The following is a 12517-nucleotide window of genomic DNA, read 5'->3' as shown; positions in this document are numbered from 1 at the left end:
CCCTCCAGCTCCTGTGAGCTCTCTAAGGTAACATAGCCTCCCATTATCCTCTGTAGTTGTTCATCAAATTTGATGACTCAGGGTGAGAGAAATCTAGCATGTTTTGAATAGAGTCTGGCAGGCTCAGCTTAGACTGGGGCTTTAACAAGTTGCTTCTCTTAAAATACAAATTTTCTCTTTCAGTTTTTAAGACTTTTTAGTAAAGTAAAGTTTAGTAAAGTTTTTAGTTTAGTAAAGTTGTTTAATTAGACATCTTTTGGCCTCTTCCTTTTTATACAGGGATTTTTACCTATTCGAGGATATGCAAGGAAACTGTGGTCAAGAGGAAACATATAGGCCCTTATAGTGAACAGCCTGGGTCTGAGTATAGGCCTTCTGTGCATTATAGGTCACCAGTGAACAGGACCCTTCATGGTCATACCTCGGCTCGGCTCTTCCACCTCCAGAGCCCCAATCCTTTATCAAAGAGGCAAACTGTTTAGCCTCTCCTTTGTAAAGGAGGTGACCTCTGGGACTAAAATAAACCTTCAAAACATGGAAAGTGCTCAGTCAGTTCTAACTCATGACTGATGCTGCGCCACAGGTTGAAGAGGTCACCCCTCTGCTAAAGCCTTTGCCCCCTTCATGGTGACATTACATGATCATGCCACTGTGTAGCACACAAGAACTCTAAAGCCAGGCCAAGTGAAGCAGTGAGTGAGTAGCAGACTAGGAGGGAACCAATCCCCCACCCATGGGCTCCACCTCCAGGGATGAGATGGTTATCTCCAAAGCAGACTGGTTTGGGTGCACCAGCATCTGCATACAGATTGGCTCTTCGATGCATCCTTTATGCAATGTGGTTCTCACCTAAGAAACCCTGCAGATTTTGCATTGAAAATCACAGGCCTGATAAGGGATGATCCCGGCTGGTCTTGAACCACCCTCATCTGGCTTGATGGTGTGGGATGTCAGCTAATACTGGCCAGCAGGGCCTGAGAGGTTTGGGGAATCTTGTGAGGTAGATGACTCCCTGGGGCAGTTGGGAAGTGGCTGTGACGAGTGTCACTGAAGACAGGACCTTTCCTCTTGGCAGTTAGTTGGTTGTTAAACAGTATAGCACACTACTCACTTTTGCAAACTATGTTGTGCCCTTTCTGCTTTCTCCCTTTCTACTTTTCTGTTTAGGTAAAGGTGACATCCTGAACGATGTTAGTTAATTTCACACTGGGTTTTAACCTAGGGTTCTGTCCGTTCTAAGTCTGAACTGCATTATGTGGGAAGCTCCAGCTCATAGGCAGCATGAACTGTGAAATTAAAAAACATCCTAGGGGCTGGAGAGATGGCTCATTGGTAACACTGCTTGCTGTGTAATCAAGGAGAGACCTGAGTTCAAATCCCTAGTAACCATGTGATAGCTAGTCATGGTTGAGGGTGCCTGTAGCATCAGCATTGTGTGTGGAGGTAGGTGGATCCCAATAGATTGCTGTGTAGTCAGACTGGATCCACTGAGAAAGACCTTGTCTTAAGGAGTAAGGCGGAGAACATCAGAGGAGATACATCTAGCCTCTGCTTATATATGCAGGGGCGCACACACATTCTCCTGTTATAGTAATTGTACAGCATTTTCTCCCTCACCAAAATGTCTTTCTTTTCTCTGTGCTTTTGATCCTGGGTGTCAAGGCATTTTCAGGCTAATAGAGCCATTTCTTTGAATACTGGGACTCTATGTAGTGCTACAGAATGTCTGTGGAGACTGGTCCTCAGGTATGCCTGCCACAGAGGGGAGAGTCATGAGGCTGGAGAACTTTGGGAAAGCTGGCCCCCGCAGGCACCCTGCTTTCACAGGGCAGAGTTCCTCTGATGCGTCCCTTCCACTCTGGCTCTCTGATAGAGATCTCAGCTGTGTTTATATTTCTTGGTTTAGAAATGTGGTTGCTTTGAGAGGCCTGGGTCACATGGTTCTTCAGGACTGTAGAATGGAAGATTTGAAACCAATTTACATTCTTTCTTCTTTTTATTTTCTTTCAGAAATATTTAAATTTTTGTTTGTTTATTTTAAAGATAGTAGAGGCCGCTGGGTGGTGGTGGTGCTGCACACACCTTTAATCCCACCACTAGGGCCAGGGGCTAAGGCAGGCACATCACTGAGCTTGAGGTCAGCCAAGTTGGTCTGCAGAGTGACTTTCAGGACAGGCAGGGTAACTCAGAGAAATCTGACTCAAGAAAAATGAACAAAAAGAAAGAAAGAAAGAAAGAAAGAAAGAAAGAAAGAAAGAAAGAAGAAGAAAGAAAGAAAGAGAAAAGAGAAAAGAGAAAAGAGAAAAGAGAAAAGAGAAAAGAGAAAAGAGAAAAGAGAAAAGAGAAAAGAAAAGGGAAAAGAAAAGGCTGCCAGGCATGGTGGTATATGCATTTTCTCCCAGCACCCACTTGGAGGCAGAGACCAAGTGAGTTTGGGACCAGGCTGGTATGTATAGAGTTTTCCAGGCCAGCCAAGGCTACATAGTGAGACACAGTATCAAAATAAGAAAAAGGCTATTACAACCCACCGATACCTGGTCTGTTTTGGGTGGACTCCAGCTGAGTTTTGGTGCCATGTTTTGAGGTTGGGTAGCTCTGTAAGAATGTTGCCTGCCTACAGCCTCACCTGTCATTGCAACAGAGTCTTGTAACCAATTGGAGTCACAGCCTTCTATCTGAAGGCCTTATCAGAGCCCTGGCCTTGAAAGGAATGTCTTCTTCCTAAAGCTTGTTGGGCAGTCCTGCTAGGAGTGGAATCTCTCCTCCGGTTGATTGAGCAGGGCAAGCTCTGCCTGGGTTTCCTCTTCAGTCCGTTGACATTTTTTTGAAAGGTGTCTGGGTACATTTTTTATGTGTGTGTAAATATTTTCTTATAGGGAATGAAAAAGACTCGAGCAGATGCAAAAAAAATTGGTCCCCTCAAGCTGGCAGCTCTCAATGGACTCTCCCTGTCCCGGCTGCCCCTGCCTGATGAAGGAAAAGAAGTGTCCACCAGAGCAACAAATGACGAAAGGGTAAGTATGTGAGAGGGGCCGGGCTTGCTGCAACTCCAAGGGGCCCTCATGTAATTTTGGCAAATGTTCTTTCTAAGACAGCGTCAGAGTTACACATGAATGTTAGGGAGTATCATTATCTGGGTCACAGCTGGAGTGAGTGAGCTGGAGTGAGCGAGTGTGTGGCTCCGACACCCTAAGTAATTCCAGGGTCTGAAAGCCCTAATTGTTTTATTTCCTCAAAGTGAGAACATGTATATAAGGTACATAGGAAAGAAGGCAGACATCTTATTGAAAATTCATGTTTTAAATTAAAACTAAATATACTAAATTTAAAAAATTCTTTGTGAGGTTTCATTTTAAATTAAACAGGTGTTCATTTCCTATGGCTGCACCCAAAGGTGGCTCTTGGGACCTGCTGCTGCCTTCAGCGCCTTACAAACATTTGTTAAAAGTCAGAGAACATGCTTACTGATTCTGGACTGGATTCTCCTAGTCTATGAGAACTCAGTTTCTTACACATTACAAAATCGACCACAGGTTTGGACCTCAAGTTAGCAGTCTGCCGTAGGCCAGCGTTCAACTTCGAACTGAGTTCTGCATTCTACATCTTGCCAGCAACATCGTGACTTTTGTTCTAATTTTTGTGACTTGTAAAAATTTTGGTTTGGTTTCATGTATAATTTTTGCATTAAAAACGCTAGCCCTTGAAGAAGAAAGCAAGATTAGAAAAGAATAGATAAAAAAGGACAAAAAAAAAAAAAAAAGAAAGAAAGAAAAGAATAGATGTCTATGGTATGTGACCCTATGCCCTTTTTCATAGTGTAAGGTTCTGGAGCAGCGGTTAGAGCAAGGCATGGTCTTCACTGAATATGAGAGGATCCTTAAAAAGCGGCTGGTTGATGGCGAGTGCTCAACGGCCCGGCTCCCTGAAAATGCAGAGAGAAATCGATTCCAAGATGTGCTCCCCTATGATGACATGAGAGTCGAGTTGGTGCCAACCAAGGAAAACAACACTGGCTACATCAATGCGTCACACATTAAGGTGAGAACAACATCCCAGATAATCAGGGGCACTGCAGTCAGGAGCTAACTTGTAGAAATGGTAAGATTTACACTGGGTGCCTATTGTGCAAACATCCCATTTTGAGTCATTCCAGCCAGAGCCACACCCACTCTCTCCATGTGGTAGCCTTTTCCTGTCCACATTGTTGCCTGGACTCAGAGCATTTCATTTGTCTTGAATCTGAAGACTCATTTTGGGCCACTAGTTTCTCCAGTCACGTAGCCGTGTGCATTGCATGTAACAGATGCACAAGGTTTGCGTCTCATGTCCTCCCTTTTCCCAGCGCTGGTGACCAAAGCCAGGTCTTTGTGCCCGGCAGACCCTGGAGTGCCAAGATCATCCCAGCCCTGTGCCTGGGACTTTGGAGGACACTCACACAAGTGTTTGCTTATGGCGACGCCCCTGTTCTTTCTTCCTCCTGGTCTTCTGGTATCACTGTGTTCTGTAAAAGCACTCCCTAGAACAGTCTGATGCTAGTCTGCTGGATGATGTTACAGTTGCTAAGTGGGAGGCAGCAGCACAGAGCACTCAGCTCATGCCAGCCAGCTGGGATTCTCTCTTGTAGAAAGGAGAACTCTTGTAGTGAAGGAGTCGTGCCTTTTTCTTTCCCAGCTTTCTTCAGCTTGCAAGTCATATTTGATAGTAACCTGACCTCCAAGGATTTCTGGGGACTTGGCAACTATGTGCCGCTTAGTGGTTATCTATCTACCTGCCTGCCTGCCTGCCTGCCTACCTACCTATCTACCTATCTTGGTTTTGGTTTTAGTATTTTTGAGACATCTCCTTGGCTGGCCTGGAACTCTCTATACAGACAAGTTTGGCCACAAAATAATAGAGGTCAGCCTGTTTCTACACCCCGGGTGCTGAGATTAAAGCATGCTTAATAGTTCTGAGGAATTAATGCACACACTGCCTTGCTTTTTATATGGGTATTGTGTTTTTAGAAACCAACCATGTCTTCAGATTTACTCTCTCATTACTGGATGGGTAAAATGGAATGACACTGTGATTTTTTTTTTTTTTTTTGTGATGGTATTTCAGAAGTTCAGCTACCACTTGAGGAGTCATAGAAAGAATATGAAATTTCAGAACTGGGCAGATTGGGTCAATTCCTTGATCTCTCAACAATTCTAGGACCGCTATTTATTCAACCAACTGTATGATAACCCATGCCCACCACATGTGCTACTGCTGAAAGGGAGCCCCAGGAGAGGGCTCAGAGTCAGTACTGAGGGCTGGCAGCCTTAGAGGGCGAGTGTGTGGAGCCCGGCTTGGCACAGGCCTTAACATTTAATGGGCACACAGACAGAAACGGGTGCCAGCAGGTTCTGGCAGAACATAGTTTAGCCCAGTTTTCTTGACTGTAAACCCAGTAACTCCTTATGTTAGCATGGAGGGCATTCAATTGTGCCCCCCGCTCCAGGTGGGAACCGGCCTTCTGGAAGGTGGTCTTGACCAGTTCAAGATGGAGGCTATTCTGAATTGAAGGCACTACTTTTGCTGTGGGCGTCGGCATTAGCGTAGTTTTTGACTTACTTGCTCATACTTTCCAAGCGTATTTCACCATGACGAATTGTGTTTGTGACTTAGGGTACTGTGATGTTGGTGTCACCAACACAATAAGAGTAGCTATTTACGTAGGACTCCATATGTGTCAGACACCATATGCACTGTCTGACCTCACAGCCCGTGCACTGGGCAGTTATTGTATTTTGTAGATAAAAACTGAATTTGAGAGGTGAGCAGATGGCTTTAAGTCACATAGATGTCGTATGAACTGAAGGTACCTACATTTATAAAGATGTCAGCATTTGCAATTGTATTAATAAAGGAAAGCTTAGGACAGACTCTATCCCTGCTCTGCTGATAGCTCCATCAGCTTCCAGGGTGCCCACCAAGACATAAACGGCTGTGTGCGCATATTCCATGCATGCACGCACACTAAGCTTTTAACCTTTTCTGATTTTAGGTCTCTGTCAGCGGAATAGAATGGGATTATATTGCCACACAGGGACCATTACAAAATACCTGCCAGGACTTTTGGCAGATGGTGTGGGAACAGGGAGTCGCAATTATAGCAATGGTGACAGCAGAAGAGGTGAGTGTCTGTTCCTCTCAGTTCATTTTTCCAAGTCTCCAAAGAGCTGCTAAGGTTAAGCCCCCAGAGTTAATCTTTAGTGAGATGGTGGCCTGATCAAGGCTTGTGTGAGGAACGCCCAGGCTGGGGCTCATGCCGCTGCTGCATTGCGCTTGTCTTTAACAGGAGGGAGGTCGGGAGAAGAGCTTTAGGTACTGGCCACGGCTTGGTTCCAGGCACAACACTGTCACCTATGGAAGGTTTAAGATCACAACGCGCTTCCGCACGGACTCGGGCTGCTATGCCACCACAGGTTTGAAGATGAAGCACCTTCTCACAGGGCAGGAGAGGACCGTTTGGCACCTCCAGTACACAGACTGGCCTGAACATGGATGTCCCGAAGACCTCAAGGGGTTTTTATGTAAGTGTCGTCGTTTATAGGCAGCTTCCTTTGTGTTGGGTCTCTAAAACCATCCCTCTTTGTTGTTTCCTGAAAGCTTTGGACTTGTTTTAAAACAAAGTGTTTGAAAGGAGGCTCAACAGGGAATGGATTTGTAGGTGTGTGTTTGTGTGTTTGTGTGTGTGTGTCAGAGTGCACCTTGGGCAAGCACTTACCCATTTCTTTCCACTATGTTGTTCCTGAGGATTAAACTCAGGTTGTCATCTTGGCAAGTGTCCATACCCACACTGCTCTCCTGCCAGTGCAGGAAGGCACGTCTAAGAGATGCCTTGAACAGAATGCCACAGCTCACTAACATGTCTCTTCTGGCTAGTTTTGGCTGAGGCACCAAGTTGCCTTCAGTCACCATTGGGTTGGCCCTGGTGTCTATGTGCCCGGCGCCCTTATCTGTGGTCTTCTCAGTGGAGAGACTATGGAGATGGCTGTTGGTTTACATGCTGTTTTGTATTTCCCTGATTCTTTACAGCCTACCTTGAAGAGATCCAGTCAGTTCGACGTCATACAAATAGTACAAGTGACCCCCAAAGCCCCAACCCCCCACTGCTTGTGCACTGCAGTGCTGGCGTGGGAAGAACCGGGGTCGTCATCCTGTCAGAGATCATGGTCGCCTGTCTGGAACACAATGAGGTGAGTGACGTTCAGCTCCATGTTCCTGCTGGGGCAGTGAGCGCTGGGAAAGAGTCGGGCATGGTGGCCCCATAGCTTTCTGAGCACATCCTAGGACTGTGGTAGCCACGTGATCAATGCTAAGTGTTGTTAAAGGCTTCGTCTTAGAGGTTCTCGGCTCCAACTCAGTCAGTACAGACTGAGATGTCCTATAATATAGAAGACCGTTCAGTTGTCTTTTCTAGTGTTTTCCACAATGAGCTGAGGGCTTTGTTTTTCCTGTAACACCCAGCATTCGTGCCAGCCAGCAGTCGGTATGGGAAAAGTGGGATGGATCCTACAGCACCTAGCACTGTTTTGTGGAATCTTAGAATCTTGTGAGATATGATTTATATGTAACTGATTTGCAAGTCACTGTGCTGCAGCTAGGGGCTGCTGGAGGAGTAATCCACACACACACTTTATTTGTAGCTAAAACAAATCAGATCTTAGCCCATCACGGAGGACTCTCAGACAGACTGTCTCCTCAGCAGGTTTCTGTGAGGGCAGGCGGCAGCCTTCCTGGTGTTGGTTTCCCTTAGGAGTGTTCTCTTCATCGCTGTGTCTCTCCTCCAGGTGCTGGACATCCCCAGAGTGCTGGACATGCTGAGGCAGCAGAGGATGATGCTGGTGCAGACACTTGGCCAGTATACCTTTGTGTACAGAGTTCTCATTCAGTTCCTGAAAAGCTCCAGGCTCATTTAAGCTCCAACACTTTTTTTTATGGGGACCCAATCATGTGAAGTGTTTACAGCTTTAAAAAAAAAAAAAAAAAAAGGAAGGAAAGAAGAAAGCATAGCTCCTACTTTGTTCCCAGTAGTTCCGTGTGGGGATCCTGAACGGGCAGTGTGCTAAGCATGAGGCCAGGAGGTCTGTGCGATCCGGCCCAGGCTGAGGAGGCAGGCATGCTGCTGCCCTGGCCATATCTGCCCAGTTTGCTGCACTTGCACAAGGTCTGGAGATTGTATTTTCTAGACAGTTCTCTGTCTTACTGAAGCTGCACTGGGCAGTTCCGGCAATCATTTAGGCACAGACTTCTATCTTAAACTATTTTTTGATAATGTAATTTTATGACTAAATAGGGCTTTTTCTTTTTTAGCTAGAAGCTGAGCTTTTACGATGGGACATCCACAGATTGTGTAGGTCTTGAATAACTATTTAAAACCATTATAAGCTTTTGTTTAAGAACAAAAAAACATGGGGGAACTAAGTATTTTATTCATGAAGTCCAAAACTAAAGAAAATCTAAAAGTGTTATTTTGAAACATAGAAAGCATTTTTATATTCAGATTTTTTTTTAAAGTTATATATTTGTACCTTCTATATTTTCCAAATAAGAGCTCAATTTGTTATGATACTGAGTCAGTTAATGTAAAGTTGGGGATAAAGGCACATTATTTAAAAATCTAAGAATCAGATTCACTATTTTTTTCAGTATTATAAGCATAAAATGAGTTTGATTTTATTGACTGGAAATGAAGAAAGAGCAAATGCATAGGATGGTTTTAAGCACTTTTTGTTAAAAAACGAGTTTAATATATGTGGCTTTATATTTTAAACAACAGTGGACACTTTCAAAGCGAAGGGCTCTGAGTACGTAAGATGACTAGGGGAAGTGTAAGTGCATGCGGCGCTCACACAGACGGCGTGGTCGCTACACAAATGCAGTATTATGCCCACACCGAGAGCTAAGATGGAGTAGAAGTTAAGGGCTGCTCCGCACAGGGAACGCAAGGCCTGCCACCTTCGATGACTGTTTACTGGGGTTCCCCCTGTCTTTTCCCCACAAGCAAGCTCACATTTACATTGCCACCAGAGGACCCCAGAGAGGCTTTGTATCCTGCAGGTTGAAAGAAGGAAATGGTTAACTGTGAGGTTCCTTTCCCTAAACCACAGCCCAAACTTATGGAGCCACCAGAAATTGCTGTGGTGTTCAGGAGGTACTTGAATTTAGCACCGAAATCCTGTCCTCCCCCGGAACAGTTCTAGGTCTTGGCCTCCCCCTTCCATCCTATTTGGACACATTCTCTATTGGTCAGAACTATGTCAGGTTTGAAGCAGAAAGTGTTCTTGGCCCAGGCCCAGTCTCCTTTGGGAAATGCGGAGGACAAGCTGGCAGGCTTAACTGAGGTGTGTCATGTTGTTCATGTGTGTCCGTGCCCCCGAATCCACGCTTCACAGTGTAGCCCTTCTAGGATGTCCGATCTAGGACTAGCTCCCAAGTGATACTGTCCTGCCATCATTCTGATTTGACTGTTTGTGGTGAGCATCACCCCCCATGACAGGTGTGTGCCAGCCCAACTAAGCACGGTGCACTCCAGTGGACAGCACCAGGGTGGGGTTGTGTGCCCATCTCAAGCCTGTGATGGACGGGACTTTTCTCAAGTTTGTTCCCAATGGTACGTTGTTGGAAGATGCCTTACTATCACACCTGAACAGTTGGAAATTTCCCACTGACAAGAACATATTGTAAAACAAAACTTTAATTAAAGAGTAATATATGGCATGTTCGTGTTCCTGTTGCAATACTTTGATAAATTCCTATAGGGCAGCATTATACCAAGGGCCAAATCAAAGTTAGGATTTAAAGGTTTACTGTGCCTGAGTTGAGAATGTTACTGGTCTGTCTGCCAAATTTATGCAATGCTTCATGTCTCACAAAGGATTTTAGTTCCTTGATAGTATTGATGTCATGCCAAAATTATCAAGATGTACATTGCCACAAAAGTAGGTTGTAAACCTATGTTTGTATTAGTTAACTTTGGTATTCCTGGCCTCAGTATTCCTGACTACTGGGGGCCTTGTCTGGCATTTCTGTAGTTTTGAGCCTAAGCTTGATCTTAGAGCATACACTAGAGTGTTAGAACTGCAACCGGTCATTGTTTCCTCAGGAGCTCCCACTGCGAAGCATTCAGAAAGCCATAGAATTTAATTTTTAAAACTGTTTGGCAAGTTAAGACAGATGTGCTCCCTTAGAAACTTCCAGAAAGAGAAGGGGAGGGCAAGGGTATGATGTAGAGCTGTTCATATCATGGCGTGGCCAATTCATTTCAGATAGGCAGATACTCTTCCCTTTTTCTTGCAGTGTAGAGATAGAAGTTGTTTACTATATGTATTATATATGTATATAATACATAATTATACAAAGTATATCTTGTATATGTAATATATGTTATATACAATACTTATATAATATGTACTGTGTCATATATTTTCATACAATCTTATAAATATTTCTTAAATATTAAATATTTTGTAAATATATAATTTATATATTATTTAAATAATATTTATATGTAATATATAAATACATGTATGTGTCTATGCACACACACACCATATACATATATATATATATATATACACACACACACACACATTTTTTTTGGGGGGGGGGGTTGAGACAGGGTTTCTCTGTATTGCCCTGGCTGTCCTGGAACTCACTTTGTAGACCAGGCTGGCCTTGAACTCAGAAATCCTCCTGCCTCTGCCTCCCGAGTGCTGGGATTATATAGCCTGCCACCACGCCCGGCTATGTATAATTTTAAGACAGTGTAGTCTGTGATAGACTGGAATGCACTCTGTAGACCAGGCTGGGCTTGAACTCCTTGAGATCTGCCTGTCTCTGCCTTCTGAGTACTGGGATTAAGTAAGGCTTTCACCACCATGCCTGTTTTAAATTATGCTTTTAAAGGAAACTCTCTTGGGTATAAATTTAGTAAGAAGAAAGCACATGAGACAAGATAAAATGATCTTTTATTTGAAATTCATTTTTAAAAACTAAACCCCAGCCGGGCGGTAGTGGCGCACGCCTTTAATCCCAGCACTTGGGAGGCAGAGGCAGGTGGATTTCTGAGTTTGAGGCCAGTCTGGTCTACAAAGTGAGTTCCAGGACAGCCAGGGCTACACAGAGAAACCCTGTCTTAAAAAAAACAAAACCAAAAACTAAACCCCAGATGGATCTTTTTTGAGTGACAGCTGAGAGAACCTTTTATATTTCTGCTCTAGTCCTAGTAACTGAAATTATGTCCAGAAAAGGGAAGTGTAAAGTCCATGCCCTGCACGTTTGGGTTGGATAGAGGATTTCAGAGAACAGTTGATGGATTCTTTGGTTGCATAAGTGGCATTATTTGGGCATTTCTGTCAACTCTCAAACATTCTAAAGGTTCATTGCATGTAAACCACATAGTCACATTTACTTCTGCAAACGATGCAGTAAGTCATTGTGTTAATTCCGTTGGTTTGTCCCCCAAAACCATGGTGAAGGGGTAGGTTGGGAGTGTGAGGCCAGCAGAGAGGGGAGGTGAAAGGTAGGAATTAGTAACCACCAAATCTCTCTGTTGTGTTCTCTGAGAACCTAGAGCGGTTGCTTCCTGCTGCACCCTGGTGGTGAGACGGGAGAATAAGCTCTCTCTGCTCTGCTGGGCAGGGGAGACTGAGACTCACACTTCAGGCCAGATCGGTTCATAGGAAAATTCACAGAAGTGGTTATCTCAGCATTTCCTGCAGAAACCTGAATGGTGCATGGGTGGTAAGGTGCCAGATGTGGGGCCTAGAGACGAAGCAAGTATGAATGCTGCCTGAGAACGTGGTGACTGTGAGGCGAGTTAGCAAAGCACTCTACATTTCCCAGCATGCTTATCTACCACCCGCTTCCTGGCCTGGTAGCTGGATTGAGATGGGAAGGAAAGTTTATAGCATCAGCAGAGGGGCACAGCCAAGTGCAACAGCGCCATCTGGAGGCTGTCTTTAGATCATCGCATGGGATTCAGGTCTTCCTGACATTTCTAAAACCATTAAGATTGGTGATGTGTGCTCACAAAATTAAAGCACCGTGAATAATCTGGAATTCATGAACAGTTTTCAATATATTGATGATTAAGCTGTGGATGATAATATATCAAGAATGCATGCATAAACGTGTGTGTGTGTTTGTGTGTGTGTGCGCGCACACCCCTGCGTGTGTATTCCTTATTGAAGCAGGACCAGGTTTATTTCTGGACCTTTACTTACTAAGCTGTTTCACCAGCCTTGGTTTTTAAACTGTACATTATTTTAGTTGTGAGACATGAATAATACCCACTTGAGTATGCACATGTATTTAAATTTTTACTTTTTAGTATACATATCACAGGTTAGTGTTATGAAAAAGTATCAGATCACTTGGAATTAATGTACATTGAGTGACAGATTTTTTTACTTTTCTGTTACCATAACAAAACACCATGACTAAGGGAGTTTTTTCTGTTTTTTGTTTTGTTTTGTTTTTGGTTTTT

The 12517-nt window shown here is 44.1% G+C and overlaps 1 protein-coding gene across 1 annotated transcript in view; it reads left to right on the top strand.

The window, feature by feature from the left end:
* Positions 1-10300, top strand: part of Ptpn21 (protein tyrosine phosphatase non-receptor type 21) — a 64359-nt gene extending 54059 nt beyond the window's left edge. The window contains exons 14-19 of the mRNA XM_021201431.2: positions 2877-3014; positions 3817-4038; positions 6029-6157; positions 6323-6557; positions 7063-7223; positions 7818-10300. Of these exons, the coding sequence (XP_021057090.1) occupies positions 2877-3014; positions 3817-4038; positions 6029-6157; positions 6323-6557; positions 7063-7223; positions 7818-7946 (1014 nt within the window). The 3' untranslated portion in view covers positions 7947-10300. The remainder of the gene's footprint in view (positions 1-2876; positions 3015-3816; positions 4039-6028; positions 6158-6322; positions 6558-7062; positions 7224-7817) is intronic.
* The last annotated feature ends 2217 nt before the right edge of the window (positions 10301-12517 follow it).

The sequence above is a fragment of the Mus pahari genome, chromosome 7 (genome assembly GCF_900095145.1).
Source record: "Mus pahari chromosome 7, PAHARI_EIJ_v1.1, whole genome shotgun sequence".
NCBI classification, from domain to species: domain Eukaryota; kingdom Metazoa; phylum Chordata; class Mammalia; order Rodentia; family Muridae; genus Mus; species Mus pahari.
Note: the sequence above shows the minus strand (reverse complement) of the source record. Positions and strands in the feature narration are given on the sequence as shown.